The sequence below is a fragment of the Rhinolophus hipposideros genome (genome assembly GCF_964194185.1).
Source record: "Rhinolophus hipposideros genome assembly, chromosome: 11".
Classification (NCBI taxonomy): Eukaryota; Metazoa; Chordata; class Mammalia; order Chiroptera; family Rhinolophidae; genus Rhinolophus; species Rhinolophus hipposideros.
In genome coordinates this window covers 37921110-37936568 of record NC_138057.1, presented here as the reverse complement: position 1 = coordinate 37936568, position 15459 = coordinate 37921110, and the positions used below count along the sequence as shown (strand labels likewise).

The following is a 15459-nucleotide window of genomic DNA, read 5'->3' as shown; positions in this document are numbered from 1 at the left end:
AGGTTATCAAGATATTTTCTAAAGGAGTATTGCATTTGACTCAGGACCCTAGAGGATAGAAAGGCAACAACTTTATTAGCTTTGTAATTTATTTTTCTTTTAAGGAAATGCTACTTTATTGGAGCAATATCCCTTTTGGCTCTGAGGTGATTAAGGAATTTTTGTAAGTTTTTAGAGTCTAATACCCAGTGGATTGGTTTCTGTTTTTGCAGGCTGCTATTTTTGTATCTCAAAGCCCAAGGCCACAGGGATGGCCACAGTTACTGTTCATCTCAGGGATGTGAAAGAGTCAAGATCCAGGCAACGACAGACTCAAAAGCCATCAGTAACTGCATGGCCAAAGCATATCCCCGGTATTACAGAAAGCCGTCAGCCCTCAAGCGGATGCCAGCCATGCTTAAGGGACTCTGTCAAGGCTGTGGGACCCGTCAGGTAAATGAGGAAGAAAAATTGGCTGTGGCCTGAGAAAAAGTCAAAAGATTTCTTTGCAATAGATGCATTTTTCTTTGAAACATCTGTGTTGCCAGTTTATAAACATTGCATGGTTTCTCCTGAATTTTGGCCCATTCTAGAATGTGGTGCTTATAAGAAATAAACTATTCCAAATTATAATAAAAATACCTTCCCTTGTGATGTATCAGTTGACCCTGGATGACTGGATTTATTGGTTATCTCCTTTCTCAAATGTGATTCTGTTGCAGTATCGCTACTGGGTTTACATGTCAGTGGTGTAGAAAAATACTTTGTTTTATTGGCAGTGTGAAATTTCTCTTCTGAAAATGCAATCATATGGAAATTGTTTCCGGTTTTTTAAAGCGTAAAGCCACTCAATTTTCAAACATATGCTATTATATTTACTGTAGTTAAAAATACAGATTGACTTTGGCTAGAAGTGAAATGCTTCTCCTGACATATTCTTAATTAGATGGTCTCCTTCTGGATCTTGGAAAAAACATGGCAATGAAAATAAATAAAAAACATGAGCTGAAATCAGGCCTGGGCTCCACCAAATTCAGCTATAGATCCTACAATATTCAGTCAAAGTCCAAGAATTTTGTATGTGTATTGACAAGCTGGTTTTAAAATTTATGTGGAAATTAAAGGACTTAGAATAGTCTAAATAAATAAATAAGTAAGTAAGTAATAAAAAATCAGGCGTTGGTTCCATAGGAAGTCAGATCAATTCCAAGTGAAAAACAAGTATCGAGTTAATACTGCCTTAATTAATATTTAATCTTTATACAAACAAATATGGGTTAAGGGGAAATGCTTCTCAAAATGTGATCCGCCAACCAGCAGCAACAGCATTTCCTGGGCACTTGTGAGATATTGGAATTCTCTGGCCCCTTCCCAGTCCTGCTGGGTGCTGAGGGTGGGACCCAGCAGTCTGTGCTTTAACAAGCCCTGCGAGTGCTGCAGATATATGTCCACATTGGAGTTTCACTGGACCAGGGGATATTTTTTAAAAGCAAGAATTGCCAAACAAATGCATACTGCCTATTAATATGGAGGAAACCTCTAAATCTTTCTTAATCATTCTAAGTGATTTTAGAAAACAATATGTTCGTCTTCCAATGCAACAGTTCTTAATTTCTAATTTATCTCATTTGTTCCCACTGGTGGCAGTAGGGCAGGGAGAGGAAGATGGATTTATGCTTCCTGTATGATATATGATAAATAGCATCACGCAAGTTGCTATCACAGTTTTGGTCTGACATGCCTGTGCCATCCCTATTCCTCAATTCAACTAAAACCCAGAAAACAAAAACAAAAAACCATGTACATGAAGTTGATAGGCGTCCTTGCCTGTCCCATGTAGTTTCGATAAGGTGACATTGTTAGATAATCTTTTTAGGGAAGTAAACTCTCCAGTCTAATTCTCAAGCTGAGTTTGTTAAGAAAGTCCTTTATTACTGAAAAGACTTTAGATAATTTGCAGTAACAATTATAATAAACATTGTTTATAAATAATTTAATCATCATTGGACGTATTCTAGGCCTATCTTGTTAAATGATTCCATGCATTAATGTTTAGCATGCTTTATTCTTTGTGCTTACAGCATTGATTAGTATTCATTTTTTAAAAATGTATTGAATACTTTCTTGTGCACTTGCAAAGTATTTGAAGCATCTGGAACTACTACTTTTAACTTGGAAATTTGAGGGGAAATTTGGTTTTGAATATCAAAAACAAACACATATATTAGGAGTAAGTAGGAAAATTCACATGAATTTTTGACCCCAAACCTGAGACTTAAAAGTCCAGCTTCGGAATGCCTGGTCTCATGATGATTATTTGCATTTGCAATGAAGTTGTTGACATCAGCTTATAAGGCCAGAGACTTGAAATGCTCTCTCTCTGTGAGAGTTAAGAGTGCTTTTGAATGAGAAGCGAGCCTTTAGGGAAGAAGGGGAATTTGGGGACTGGGAGTAATTGGAAGAATAGAAGGAATCAAGGAAGGGCATTTTGGAGAGGGAAGAGCACCTGCAAAGGCAGAGTATCAGGAAAGGAGGTGAAGTACTTGTGGGAAAGTGAGGGAACTGCGCTGTCTATTGAACGTGATGCAACATTGGGGCCTATATATGGGCGTGGCTCAATTTATGGGACACTTGGTAGGGCAAGGAGAGGAATTTAGACCTAGTGATACATAAGACTACTAAAAGTTTTTAAACATGGTACTTCTTGTCATCTACTTTTCTTTTCTCAGTCCTGGAGTGACTGAATCCTGATTCAGTAATTGGTCCAAAGAAGATTTGTGACTGTTTTTGCAGAAAATACTTACAAAGATTTAAATATGAAACACATATATTTAGTTAGGTGTAGAATTGATTTTGTTAACAAGATTACAATTATTTGAAACTGGGATTGTCCAGAAAATGAGGATCATACACTTCTTGTATTAAGGTTGTATCAAAAGATGGCATTCTAGGTCATGAAATATGCGTATGAGCAAAAAGTTCAGGGGGGGCAAAAAAACCAGCTACTGGGTTTGATATAATTGAGTTTATTTTGAGGCACCCTTTTAGAGGAGGGTGCAGTTGACATAAACATGGCACTTCTTCCCTTTTTAGGTGGTATTTACTAGTGATCCTCATAAAAGCTACCTCCCTGTGCAATTCCAGTCACCCAGTAAAACAGAGACTCAGCATGGAGACCTGTCTGCTATCTCTGTAAGTACTGTCTGGTGTGTACACTGCCTCAGCTTTTACATTTCATCCTGGTGACTTGAATTATCTCTGGCAACAGTCACTTGTTTGTAATCACAGTTTGGTTGTTGGTGGCGAACAATACAATAGAGGTATAAATAGGAGGTATTTTATACCTCTTAAACATTTGCGTTTTTAAATAGATTAGATAAATATATTAAACCATGTTTTTTGCAGTAGACAGTGTTTATTGATTACTTTTGGGTGAATGTTAAACTTTGTTCACATTACTTTTACTTTATTAATAGGGTTACAGGTGACCCACATTTCGTTTCTATAAGAGAAAAGACATCTTTGGTCTAAAAAGCAATTGCCCCAGGCAATCAAATATAGAAAACTGTGCTTAACCTTGGTGTTTGAAACTTCAAAGAGCTCCCAACTTATTTGTTTAACATATGGGAAATGAAGGTTTAAAAATTTTCCTTGGCCTTCTACTTGAACTTGCTTGGCTTCCATTTTTTTCAGGTGAGGAAAGTGAAGACACTAAATGTTAGTTGTCTTTTCTAGGTGGGCTGATGGAAGTATAGCTTGAGCCTCAATGTCAACCCCAGAATTTGGGCTAAGAGCCAAGCTAGCCAGTGGTAACCACCTCTTGTCGTGTGGCCCATCCAAAATCAGGTTGACCTGAGTATCATGATATAAAGAGCTCTTTCGGTACCAAGGATCTAGCCATCCAACCAATTCCAGCTAGGGCCTGGACCCAGTCTCATGTAATCTCTTTAGGAGCTCAGTTGTTGTTGTTGTTGTTGTTTTTTGTTTGTTTTTGTTTTTGTTTTTTTTAAGTAGTGGGCAATACAATGACAAATGCACATAAATGTGAAAAAAATTAAATCTTACCTTTTTTTTCTATCCCATTTTTTTTATAGTGTTGTAAAAGTCACCACATTGACTATTTTTAAGTGTGCACTTCAGTGGTTTGTGGTCCATTCTTATTGTTGTGCAACTCTCACCACCCTCCATCTTCAGAACATAAATTTGACTTTTAACTGTGAATTATAAATATCCCCACTTTAGGGGGGAAGGTGAAATGGGATTTATTAATCAACAGGCATGAAGTTTCAGTTGAGTAAGCTGTGTAAGCTCTTGAGATCTGCTGTACAACATTGTCCTATAATCAACAATAATGTGTTGTGCTCTCAGAATTTATTAAGAAGATGGGTCTCCTGTTAAGTGTTCTTACCACAGTTTTTTTAAAACCCCAACTTATAAATAAATAAAGAGAATATCCCTACTTCAGTGTAGCTCAAAGATTCTTCAAGTTTGTATTTATACCTATTGTTGTATGTTAGCAGTTATTCATTTTGTAGTGTGTTCCTGAGATTTGTTTGCTCAGCATCTTAGTGAAGTCAGCTGCATGAAGAAACCAACCCCAGCCTGCTAGCTTGGTGCCTGGGGCCATCACGTATATAAGGGACGCAAGTGCTGAGTGCTCACTGCACTACTTGTTCACTAGATAATTTTTTTAAAAATTAAAGTACAGTTGACACACAATATTGTATTGTTTCAGGTATACAACATACTGTATTTCCCTGAAAATAAGACCGGGTCTTATATTAAGGTTTGCCCCAAAAGACACATTAGGGCTTCTGTTCAGGGGATATCATCCTGAAAAATCATGCTAGGGCATCTTTTCCGGTTAGGTCTTATTTTCGAGGAAACACGGTAGTGATTCTACATAGTGATACACCTTACGATGTGGTCACCATGGTATATCTAGTAACTATCTGTCACTGGACAATGTTATTACAATATTATTGACTATTCTCTGTTCTGTATGTTCACTAGATAATTAAGGAAGATACTGTTTTGCCCCCAAAATCGCAGGTGTACTATGCCCCAAGGTCTGAAGACGTTGTTTATTGCTATGGATTAGGTGCCTGGCATCCCAGAATACAATTATAAAACATGGTGTTTGGTCGTATTTGCTGCCAGTACTTTTCACATGTATTATCTGAAGAGTCTTTGGTAGGATATTGTATCGCTTTATTTAGTTTTTATGGAAAGTTTTGTGTTTTCTTAAAGCAACATGTTTTGGGGAGGAGGTACTTTTCAAGAGGAGAGTTTGAGTGTGTTGAGGATCATTATATATTTTTTCTCAAATGTATCTCAATCTTAAGTGTTCAGATTTTTAAAAATAAGGGAATTATTTCCAATCTTTCCAAATACAAAATGGCACTTTACCTCAAGCATTTCCAGGATCACCCTCTGGATTAGAGCAAGTTAAACACAGCTGAAAAGCCATTTTGATTCCTGGGAGCTCAATAGTGATTAGAAATAAAATTTAAATATAATTTCCCCAAGCAAAGACAGGTGTAGTGGTGACAGTATTTCTCTGTTAGCTTTTAGTGTAGTTTATAATTTTACACATTTTAAATAGAAACAGTGCTTATGGCATAAATGTTGAATCATTTTTCAGTCCAGTTTTTTTTTTCTTCCTTTTTGGCTGAAGAATTAATGATATTTGGATGTGTCAGACGTTCCTTTTTCTTGAAAAGTTCTGAACCCATTAATTTAAAGAGGGCGACTGGAAATTAAATAGTATAGCAATATACTTGTGGCTTAATAGATTGGTGCAAAAGTAATTGGGGTTTAAAAGATTAAAAATAATTGCAAAAACCGCAATTACTTTTGCACCAACCTAATAGTAATGCCTTGTGGCTTACATCCTGGTAAAATGACCCCTTTTCCATTTTGATTTTAAAGGGGAGCTATATATAGAACAAGGAGACGAGGCAGTCTGGCTCCGCTGATGTTACAAACCTAAACTCTAATAGGGGGGCGGTATATATATTTTTTTTTCTGAAGCAATGTGGCAATCAGTGAGCTGAACTGCAGTGTAGAGGCTGCCACCTGATCGCTGAGTTAGAAAGCTTTGACCCTTATGAGACAGTGTGTGTGAGAGAATGAAGGCATTGAAGCTGCAGAGTCACCCTGCTCTGCAAAGTGCGGTCAGCCGTGCTCAGAACATCTTATCCAGTCAGTAACATCCAGTCAGGGCAAAGTCTATGAGAACACAGCCTAGTTTCAAATATTGGCAGAAAAGGAGTAAATGGAACATACAATTTGACATTCCTGGATATAGTTTTGATTCATGGGTTTAGAAGGCAGCGGGAAGGGGCTGGAAAGTCGAGACACTGAAATGATGACAGCAGAGGACGTTGTATTTTCAGGTCAACGGCACCGACTTTACCTTCCGAAGTGAAGGTGTCCTTCTCCTTATTGTGGATGCCTGCAGTGTTCCCTTCCGGTTGACTGAAAAAAAGTTTTTTTCTCCAGCTGATGTCCGTCTCATGGAAGAGTATTTAAAAACAGGCATCCCTCCAAGGTAGGTGAACCTTGCTCTGTAGAGGGACAAGCCCCGTTAAAGGTGACACCTGATTCACTCTGAGCTTTGGTTTGTTTATCTGACCTTTTACTCTGTAGACATTTAGGACTCTTGAAAGGATTTTATTCCTTCTCCATCGCAGATTGATGCCTCTGTGGTCTGAGCTGTTCATCATTGTAAACCTCTGCTTATCAACAGTGAGACCTTGGAAGTGAGACGAGTGCAAATGGTGGGAAGGCTCTTAGAAAAGCTCAATATTTTGGAACATTACTAATTTCTCAACTTTTAGTATTAAGTTGATCTACATTGTACCCAACTCGCTCAAAAGGCTCGTTACCGTTTTAAAGCAATTTTGTAGACAGTTTTATTACCTTTGCAGCCATCTGTACCACGGATGGACCTCAGACAGCATTAGGCTATGACTGGTATATGAAGTCATCACCTGGGTCGCTTGGAAGTGACTGGAAAGGAGGAAATTGATGTTTAAGTGGATGAGTGTGTGCTCTCGCTTTTAAGATCCCTAGTCTGATTAGTTTTTCTTTGTCAGTCTCTGAAGAAAGGTGCACAGGAGAGAACCCTTTCATTTTTTGTGTTGGTCAGAGTCTGCCTGGAGGCAAGGAGATGAATTCAGGTTTTTTTCTGCCCTCTTGGCTTTGCTGCAGACATCGATTTACTCACGAGCCTTTGTTCAGCGAAGCCCCTAAGAACATATGCTTCCCAGAGATTAAAGGGCCATCTAGCTTTTGAATCATCCTCAGCTGATCTGATCCCTTATGCTCTTTACACATTACAGACCCAGATCTCAATAAGTTCCATAAAGTCGTTGGGTTATTTGAGTGTCTGTCGTATTCAGTGTGTACATACAGCTCTATCTTCTGCTTTAAGACGCTTGTAGGGAATTCCTTTCCGAGGCCTCATTTTTCTTTAAGGATTTTTCTTAATGTTGAAAAGACATATACTTACTTCCTCTAAAACAATCCAGTACATAAATCTTACCATAAATATTGAGAGCAACAACAATAGTCCTGCAAGTTACCCCATTGATTTATAAGTTGAAACCAACTCATTAAAAAGTCACTGGATTGTTTCTAGGAAGAAGACGCAAGGAAGGCTTTTGAAATACTTGTAGTGCTGTTTCTTAATCTGGGTGCCGGTTACACAAGTATGTTTAGTTTGTAAAAATTTAATGTGCTGTACAGTTAGGAATACTATTTTGTATGTATGTTGTATCTCAACCAAGTGTTAGAAGTTATGAGACAACTGGCAGTGACTTCTAGGGGAACTGGGCATGTGTGGGGGTCTGGGTGCGTGAGGGGGACCTGTAAGTAATCTCATGGGACTAGGCCTGAGTCATTGTGACCCATTGAAGGAAGTCAGTCCTGCAGGGTTGCTATGGTCAGACTTGTGGTCTGACTCTGAATTGAGTCACTAGTGCTTTGGAAATACTTCAACAAAACCCCACACCAATCTAAAACTTAAGAATCTTAATAAGAAATGTCAAGACCCACATTAAGAAAATAAATACTAAAAGATAAAGAAGAGTTGAATAAAAGGAGAGACTCTTCCTGTTTCTGGATGGAAAAATTAATATTGTAAATTAATTTACAATAATCTACCTAAATTAAAATAGAAATTTAACACATTTCCATCAGCGTCCAATAGGTTACCTTTCTGTTGTACTTCACAGATGCTGCTGACATGGGAGAGTAATAAAATCCAATTTTTAAACAAATTACGATAATACTAGAGGCTTATTTTATTAGATATTAAAATGAACCACAAAGCCATTGTAACTAAGCCAGCATAATATTGGCAGAGGAGAGAGAGATCAGGAGAAGAGAGAATTCACAAACAAATTTGAGTATATATGTTGATATATATGAGTATATATGCTGCATAGTAATGATGGAAATTTAAACCAAACCATGGGGAACAGATTTATTTTATTTTTTTATAATTGGTGTTCATTCATTTATTTAATAAATAGATACACAGTGCATCTGAAACAAAACCAACTTCCACCGTTGCAATAGTTTATTCCATAAAAGAGCTGTGTCCCAAGCCACCCACTAGGTTACCTGACCTAAGTGACGTTTGCTTTCCCTGCATTTAGAGGGAAGTGGGAACTTAAGAAAAAAAAAACTGAGTTCTTTGTTGTTGTTTTTTTGAGTTCTGCTTTTATCTAGTATTTCTATACCGTGTTCAGTTCAGAAAGAAACCTAATAAATACATGCTAATTTATTGAAATTTGCTCTGGTTTTCTAACTTTCACATACAGGTCTATTGTTCTGTTGAGCACGAGAGGAGAAATAAAGCAGTTGAATATTTCAGATTCATTAGTATCTCTGGGATTAGCCAAACCTGCTCATCTTTATAACAAAGGTTTGTGTTTGTATTCTTCTATGAAGTTCTTATGAGGCTAGCAACACATGCATTTTTATGGTAGAATGTAGCTACCAGACCCTTTTCACGAGCCTATTTTGTTAGAGTGGGTATCATGAAGGTAATTTCTAAGCAAGGAGACAGTGTTAGAGGAAGTGTGTTGGGATGTGGTTTGTTATTCGGGACACGAGGTGGGTGGTAAGAGTTCATTCGCTGATGTAAGGAAGTGTCGTTCTTTGATTTTTGTTGTATAGCCATCTTTGTTTTGCTTCCCTCCGACATTACCTTGCCTAGAACTAATAGATGTACAAATTAAACTTTTCTGGTATTTTTTAGGGAGTACCATATTTTTGGGATTCAGCGGAAACTCTAAACCATCATGGACTAAGCTATTTACCAGTCCTGCTAAAGAGGGCCTTGGGCTGGTGGAACAATTCATCCCTTTGCAGCTGGAGGAATATGGTTGTCACCGAGCCGGCATTGTACGCAGAAGAGATCTGGAGCTGTTAAAGCAAACTTCAAAAGCACATTAGAGATTAACTGTAAATTAAGTGCTGGGGGAACAATGTGAACTAACTTATTTAATTTATGGGATTTTAAAATGACACTGTTAACTCAATGGAACCATTTTTCCTGTTTGATACGGAAAGGGGAGGAACGAGTTTGAAATGATTGCTTGAATACCCGCTCATGCACCTTCTAGTTGTACAAAATGTTAAAGAATGTATTTGTATTTGTTAGGCTGGTATATTTAGAGAGCGGTTCTCTCATTCCTCACCTCCCACCCCAGTGTTTTTGTAGTGACCGTGAGCAGGCCTTCACCTTTTGTATTAGGGGATGTCGTGGGGTGGGTTGGGGTGGGGTGGGGGCCTCTGAGAGTCGGCCTGAGTCCTTGAGAGGACCGGCTCTTGTAGCACCTTGGATACTTGAAGTCTCATACTCAGTGGTGTCGTTGGCTTTGGGTCAGCAGTTACTTTGGGTGGCTGGTATGTTCATCTGATGCCTTGGACCATGGTTCTAGGCAGCCTTTGAGGGTTTTATATGATATTAAATGATAGAGTTTTAAGTGGCAACTCAGGCCCAGCTCATGCCCTTTTTTGCCTGGACATGTGCTATTTTTATTCATTTGTGTATTGATTCCTTCTAAGGGTTCAACTTTCCAACAGGAAGGACATTGGGACAAAAGGGCTTTTAGGGATTAGACATCCCTTTAACATGTGACCATTGGACAAAAATTTGACCTGCACCAAGGTCTGAGGTTGTTGGGACCATTTTTACAGCTTTAATCCTTAACCTGTTTTGACTGTATATTTGTGTTTCAAATGCAGAGCTGAGCTGAATATTTACTTTTTTTTTTTTAAAAGATGCAGGCCGTTTTCCTGAACTGTAAACTCAAGTCATTTCAACTTGCACAAAGGAAGTCTGTTCTTAGAGTTGCTCCTGCGCCCAGAATTTTTGTTGTTTCTGTGTGTAGTTTTTTAAAAAGCTTTTCTGCTCACCATCCTGCCAAGAAAATTGCAGAAAGCTTAATGATACCCCAAAATATTGTACTCAGGGGGAGAAAGAAGGGAGAGCCTTTTAAGGGTCAGATCATGGAAGGAACATTCAGAAGGAAGCATCTTTACAGCCTTAGAAGAGTCTGTCACAAGTAAATTGTTAGAGACAAATTCAAAAAGTACCATGACACCCTATTTCCCTTCCACTGGGTGCATGTATCTCCTGCCAGTGAGGATTGCATGTGGCAAAAGGAGATCGGCTTCTGGCCTGGGATATCACCACAGCAAGAATCAGGAAGCGTCAAAATGCATTTACCTTTTCCTACACCCACAATGCATGTAGTGGAGGGATGGAGGGATGGCCACGGTCAGATAGTAGGAAGTGCATTTAGGCTGACTTTGGCAGTGACTACAGACAAATTTACTTTCCTCTCCCAAGAGCTACCGCTGATGGCCTGTCTCTCATCTCTCATGTCCGGGAGAAACTGCAGAGCAGCTCTGTGACTTCTGTTATTTTACAAGATATGCTACCTCAAAGTGCTACCGATAAACCTTTCTAACTGTAAGTGCTCTTCCTAAGGGCACACGTCTTAATCAAAGTTTAGGGTGTTTTTTTTTTTTTGTATATTGATGAAAGAGATCTTACGTATTAAATATATTATTGGATCATGGTTCCTGAAGGTGATTAAAGTTTGTGTGTGTGTGTGTGTATTTTTTATGACGTAAATATTTCTCATGTGTGTGTTTTTTTTTTTTTAAAGAGTTTGGCTCTTTAAAGAATTGCAGAGGGTGTGTAATACATTTCTAAGGCACTCAGTTTTTCTGATTTATATGTTAATTGTCAGGACCTAAGTTAAAAAAATAAAAATATGTGTGCATGTATTTTTTATATATGTGTGTGACTGTTTATCTAGCAATCAGTCAATCTATCATTTTTTAAACTCCACCTTCCAGCTGTAAAGAAGTTATTGGCAGAAATGAGGAAGGGAAACTGTCCACTAAGTAGATTCTGTAAGACTGTGCTTCAGAATGAAGGGCAGGGATCACATTCTCCAATGCAGAGGTCCTCAACCTACCTGCACATTGGAATCACTTGGCTGCTTTAAAAAACATGGAGGTCTGGGCCTCACCCCACCCCCTATATTCGGATTTAATTGGTGTGGGGTACAGCCTGGGCATTGGAATTTTTTTAAAGCTCCCCTGGTGATTCTAGCATGGAGCCAGGTTTAGGAACCACTGCACCAATATAATAAGCTCACTGTTTAACTTCAGTCTATAATTTTTTGTGACAAACACAAAATTACATTTATCTATTATTTTTATTTGTGATTTCTATATTGCTTAAAGAATTCCCAGTCCTAAACAAAGCATTTCATTTGTCTTAACAGAACTTTTTTAATACAGTTTTTAGTCCTTCAAATTGTTAAGTCGGTCATCTAAGCTGATACACACATTCAGGCAACTGGAAGCTAGCAATTTGTTTTATTTCTACTGAGAAAATATATTCAAAGGTGATTTATAAGTTCAGTTCGTAAGCGTTTTCCATCAGGTGAGGCATTTGGTTGAGCTCCAGAAATACGGCCATCCACAGTCGTTCAACTGATGAGAAACACAGGGCCTTCTCGTGTGTCAGTGACTTGGGCTTTAAGTCTTCGCTGTGAAATTCCTGCCTCTCCACCTGATCCAGCATACTATATATTATCTTCAGAGGCTAGAAGAGAGGGCTTGTGAGAAGATGAAAGGCAGACGCACAGTCTCAGAAGATGGCTCTAAAGCAGCCGCTAAACTGATGTTCAGACGTGGAGAGAAGAGGGTATTTATGACTTCTCTGTTTTCTAGCTTCATCATAAGAGAACACATCCTTATACCATGAAGTGGATTACTTTGTTTTGAGGAGGGGTGGGCAAGGACGTGATGGACAGAGGCTCGGATGCTTCGGATAAGTAGGTGTCCATTCTCTAAGAGATGAGGTAACGTTTGGATAAGTCCAGTTGAAAAGCATTTCAATAAGCAGAAATGCACTCAGTTAATTCAAGTGTTTTTTCCCCCAGTTGATCCTAGTAGTTAAGTCCTTAGATTCCATTGTGGTGGTGTTTGTTGATTTCCTGATGGAGAGTTGGAGTTTACCCTCCAGAATTCTTTGATTTTCAGATACTTATGAAACCCCGTTTAATCAGTGAAATTCCCTTAGAGGTGAAGACTGAACTTGTATCATGACCGTTAGTCTTCCTTGGGAATAATGCAGTCTGCTAGAAATGTGAGCAGACACTCTGAGCTGAAGCTAATTTTCAACAAAAAGTCAGAGAGGGAAAAAATTAAGGAAAGACACTCCCAGTCCCTCCCTCACAAATCACAAAATGCTGTCCATGTCTTGGTGGACACTGGAGTCTTGGGGATGGTAGAGGGTTTTTAACCCTGATTTATCTTCAACATGAAAGAGAAGCTGAAAAAAGGGTGCTACTTAGGCCCTGGGGTTCTGGGGATGGGCACTCACACTTCTTTGTGTGATAAAATTAGGGAATGACCAAACTCGGAAGATTTCTAAATGAGTTGTGCCCCACAGGGCAATCCCAAAATACCGGCTTTAGCAAGCAAGCTGTGAAAATGTTATATCTGAAAATACAACAAAGAGTGGGTCAGAAAACAACTTCATAGGTTTGCCTTTTCTAATTTCCTAAGATGGACAATGTGACTCGTCTGGCTGTGAAAAGAGATAACAAATTTAAAGTTCATCCTCAGAAAAGCTTAGACTTGATGATCACAATTGATTCATCAAGGGTTGGCAAACTGACCTGTAGGCCAGACCTGTCCCCCTGACTGCTTTTATACCAATTTTGAGCTAAGAGTGGTTTTTACATCTTTAAAAATAAAACACGTTGGAAAAAGTCAAAAGAAGAGTAATTTATGATGTGAAAATTATGTCCATAAATAAAGTCTTATTGGAAGAAAGCCACACTCATTTGCTCACATGTTGACTGGCTTACATGCTGCAATGGCAGATTTGAGTAGCTGCCGCAGAAACCACGTGGCCTGCAAAGCCAAAAATATTTACTATGTGTTCCTTTACTGAAAAAGTTTGCTGACTCTTGATCTCAGTGAAGGGTATACTGATGTTCTTTGTACTGTTATTGGAACTTTCCTAAAGTTTGAGAAACTTTTTAAACAGAAAATTAAGGAGAAAGCTTGCATCAGAATCACCTGAGGTGCTTCATGAAAATGCAGAATCCCAAACCCCAGCTCAAACTGGAAAATTGGCATCTCTGGGAGTGGAAGCTGGGAATTTATAATAAGCTCCCCAAGTGTTTCTTAGGAACAGTGAAGTTTGAGAACCCCTGTTGTAGTAGGATGTAGTGAGCCCCTGTTATTTCTCTCTCTCTTTTCCTTCAATAGAGAATACATCTGAACAAATCCTGAAGGTTGGGGTTTTTCAACCCCAATGGCTCTATCTACACTGTCTTCCCAGAACTTTTCGTGGCTAATGCAAGGCAGGTCTGATCCACAGCACAGTATGTGACTGTTACTGGGGCAAAGGTTCGGAGCCCGTGGTCAAGTCCTCTCTCCATCGTGTCTGAAATTCTCACCATTAGGGTGATTCTGCTAGTTGAGGTTATTCCTACAATGACATCCCAGCCATCTGTTGTTTTCTGCAAGTTTTTATTTTAAGGAATTTAAAGGAAAATGTACATATAGCCACAATCAGGCTGCACAAACAAAAAGCGTTTCTCTGTTTTTGGATAGAACTGTATCCACCCTAGTTATTTCACATTAATCAAAGCACTGATTGGTAATTACAGATTTCTTTTTAAGGTTGAATGATTTATTTATTCAAGCAGTTTGCTTTGTAAGCAGAAGCCTTTTAAAACATGAATTTCAGAGCAAAGTTGGGATGTGGTTGAGTGGAGTTGGAAGATAATGACCTTGGTCCTTGCCAGGAAAGACGGTGGGACACTGTCTGGGAGGGCCTGGCAAGTTTACCTTCTCCCACCTTTCCCACCATTGGGGATAAACACCCAGTTCCTGAGGGAGGAATGGTTAGGTCAGATAGGTTTCTGATGCGGGAGAATGTAGGATCTACACATCTTAGGAGGCAAGGAGAATCATTAGCTCCCAGGAGGGGAGGGCAGAGGAGTTCTAATAGGAAAGAAAGACCACGCCAAAACTTGTTGCCTGCTTCTAAAATGTGCATGTGAGTGAACAGTCTTCTCCTAAGGAACATGGCTCCTTAGTGAGTAGTTAAATGGATTCGAGACAGAGTGAAGTAAGTGCCTGATACAGTGTGATGCTGTAAGTACGTATGGTGGACGTTTTGGTCACCACCTCGGGTTTGCTGCCAGCTAAGGCTCTTTACTAGCGGTGTGACTTGGAGCGGTTTCCTACTCCTGATCCTACGCTTTCTCATAGATAAAATGAGACTACTAATGCTTTTGTAAAATTATACAGGGAATTAGAATAACCGTGGTTCCCACACACAGCTGGTCATCGACAATATCTGGGTGGTTTGTCTATCAAAAAAAAAAAGATCAGATTTCCAGGCATCTGTGAATTCTAATTTAGTAATTTTTCAAGGGCTAAGGATTAGGAAATTTGTATTTTATAAAACAAACTTTCAAGATAATGCCAGATTTGGGAACCACTGAGAATTCCCTAAGAAAGCCCTTGCCCTACTTTTAACACAGTTCCCATACTCAGTTGTTTGTACCTAGAAAACGGGACCTCAGGCCAGGCAATACTGGTTTAGTAAATTGGTTTGTGTGTCCTACTGTGGTTTGCATTTATGCCCTCAGTAAGCCAGCTGTGTACAGACTAGAGCTATGAAATGTGGAAAGACGACTTTGAAATGAAAACATGCGGCTGCACCCAGTTCTGCAGTTGGTGTGTGTTTGCTGCTCTTCATTCATGTGAGGGAAAGCTTCAGCTAATAGTATGTCTCTTCCAATCCCTTTTACCATAAAGTAACACAGAATAAAAGCAACGCTTTCCTAATTATCTCTGAGTACTTTACCCCTATTTTCACTCTTTCTTGTCAAACAGGAAAAATGCTAACATGCA

At 38.9% G+C, this 15459-nt stretch overlaps 1 protein-coding gene across 3 annotated transcripts in view; it reads left to right on the top strand.

Moving 5' to 3' along the window:
- CEMIP2 (cell migration inducing hyaluronidase 2) overlaps window positions 1–11301 on the top strand; it is a 71548-nt gene extending 60247 nt beyond the window's left edge. For all 3 annotated transcript variants that reach the window (XM_081066121.1, XM_081066120.1, XM_081066119.1), the window contains exons 20-24: window positions 213–432; window positions 3073–3171; window positions 6378–6532; window positions 8811–8914; window positions 9251–11301. In XM_081066121.1, the coding sequence (XP_080922247.1) occupies window positions 213–432; window positions 3073–3171; window positions 6378–6532; window positions 8811–8914; window positions 9251–9447 (775 nt within the window). In that variant the 3' untranslated portion in view covers window positions 9448–11301. The remainder of the gene's footprint in view (window positions 1–212; window positions 433–3072; window positions 3172–6377; window positions 6533–8810; window positions 8915–9250) is intronic.
- Window positions 11302–15459: the final 4158 nt, after the last annotated feature.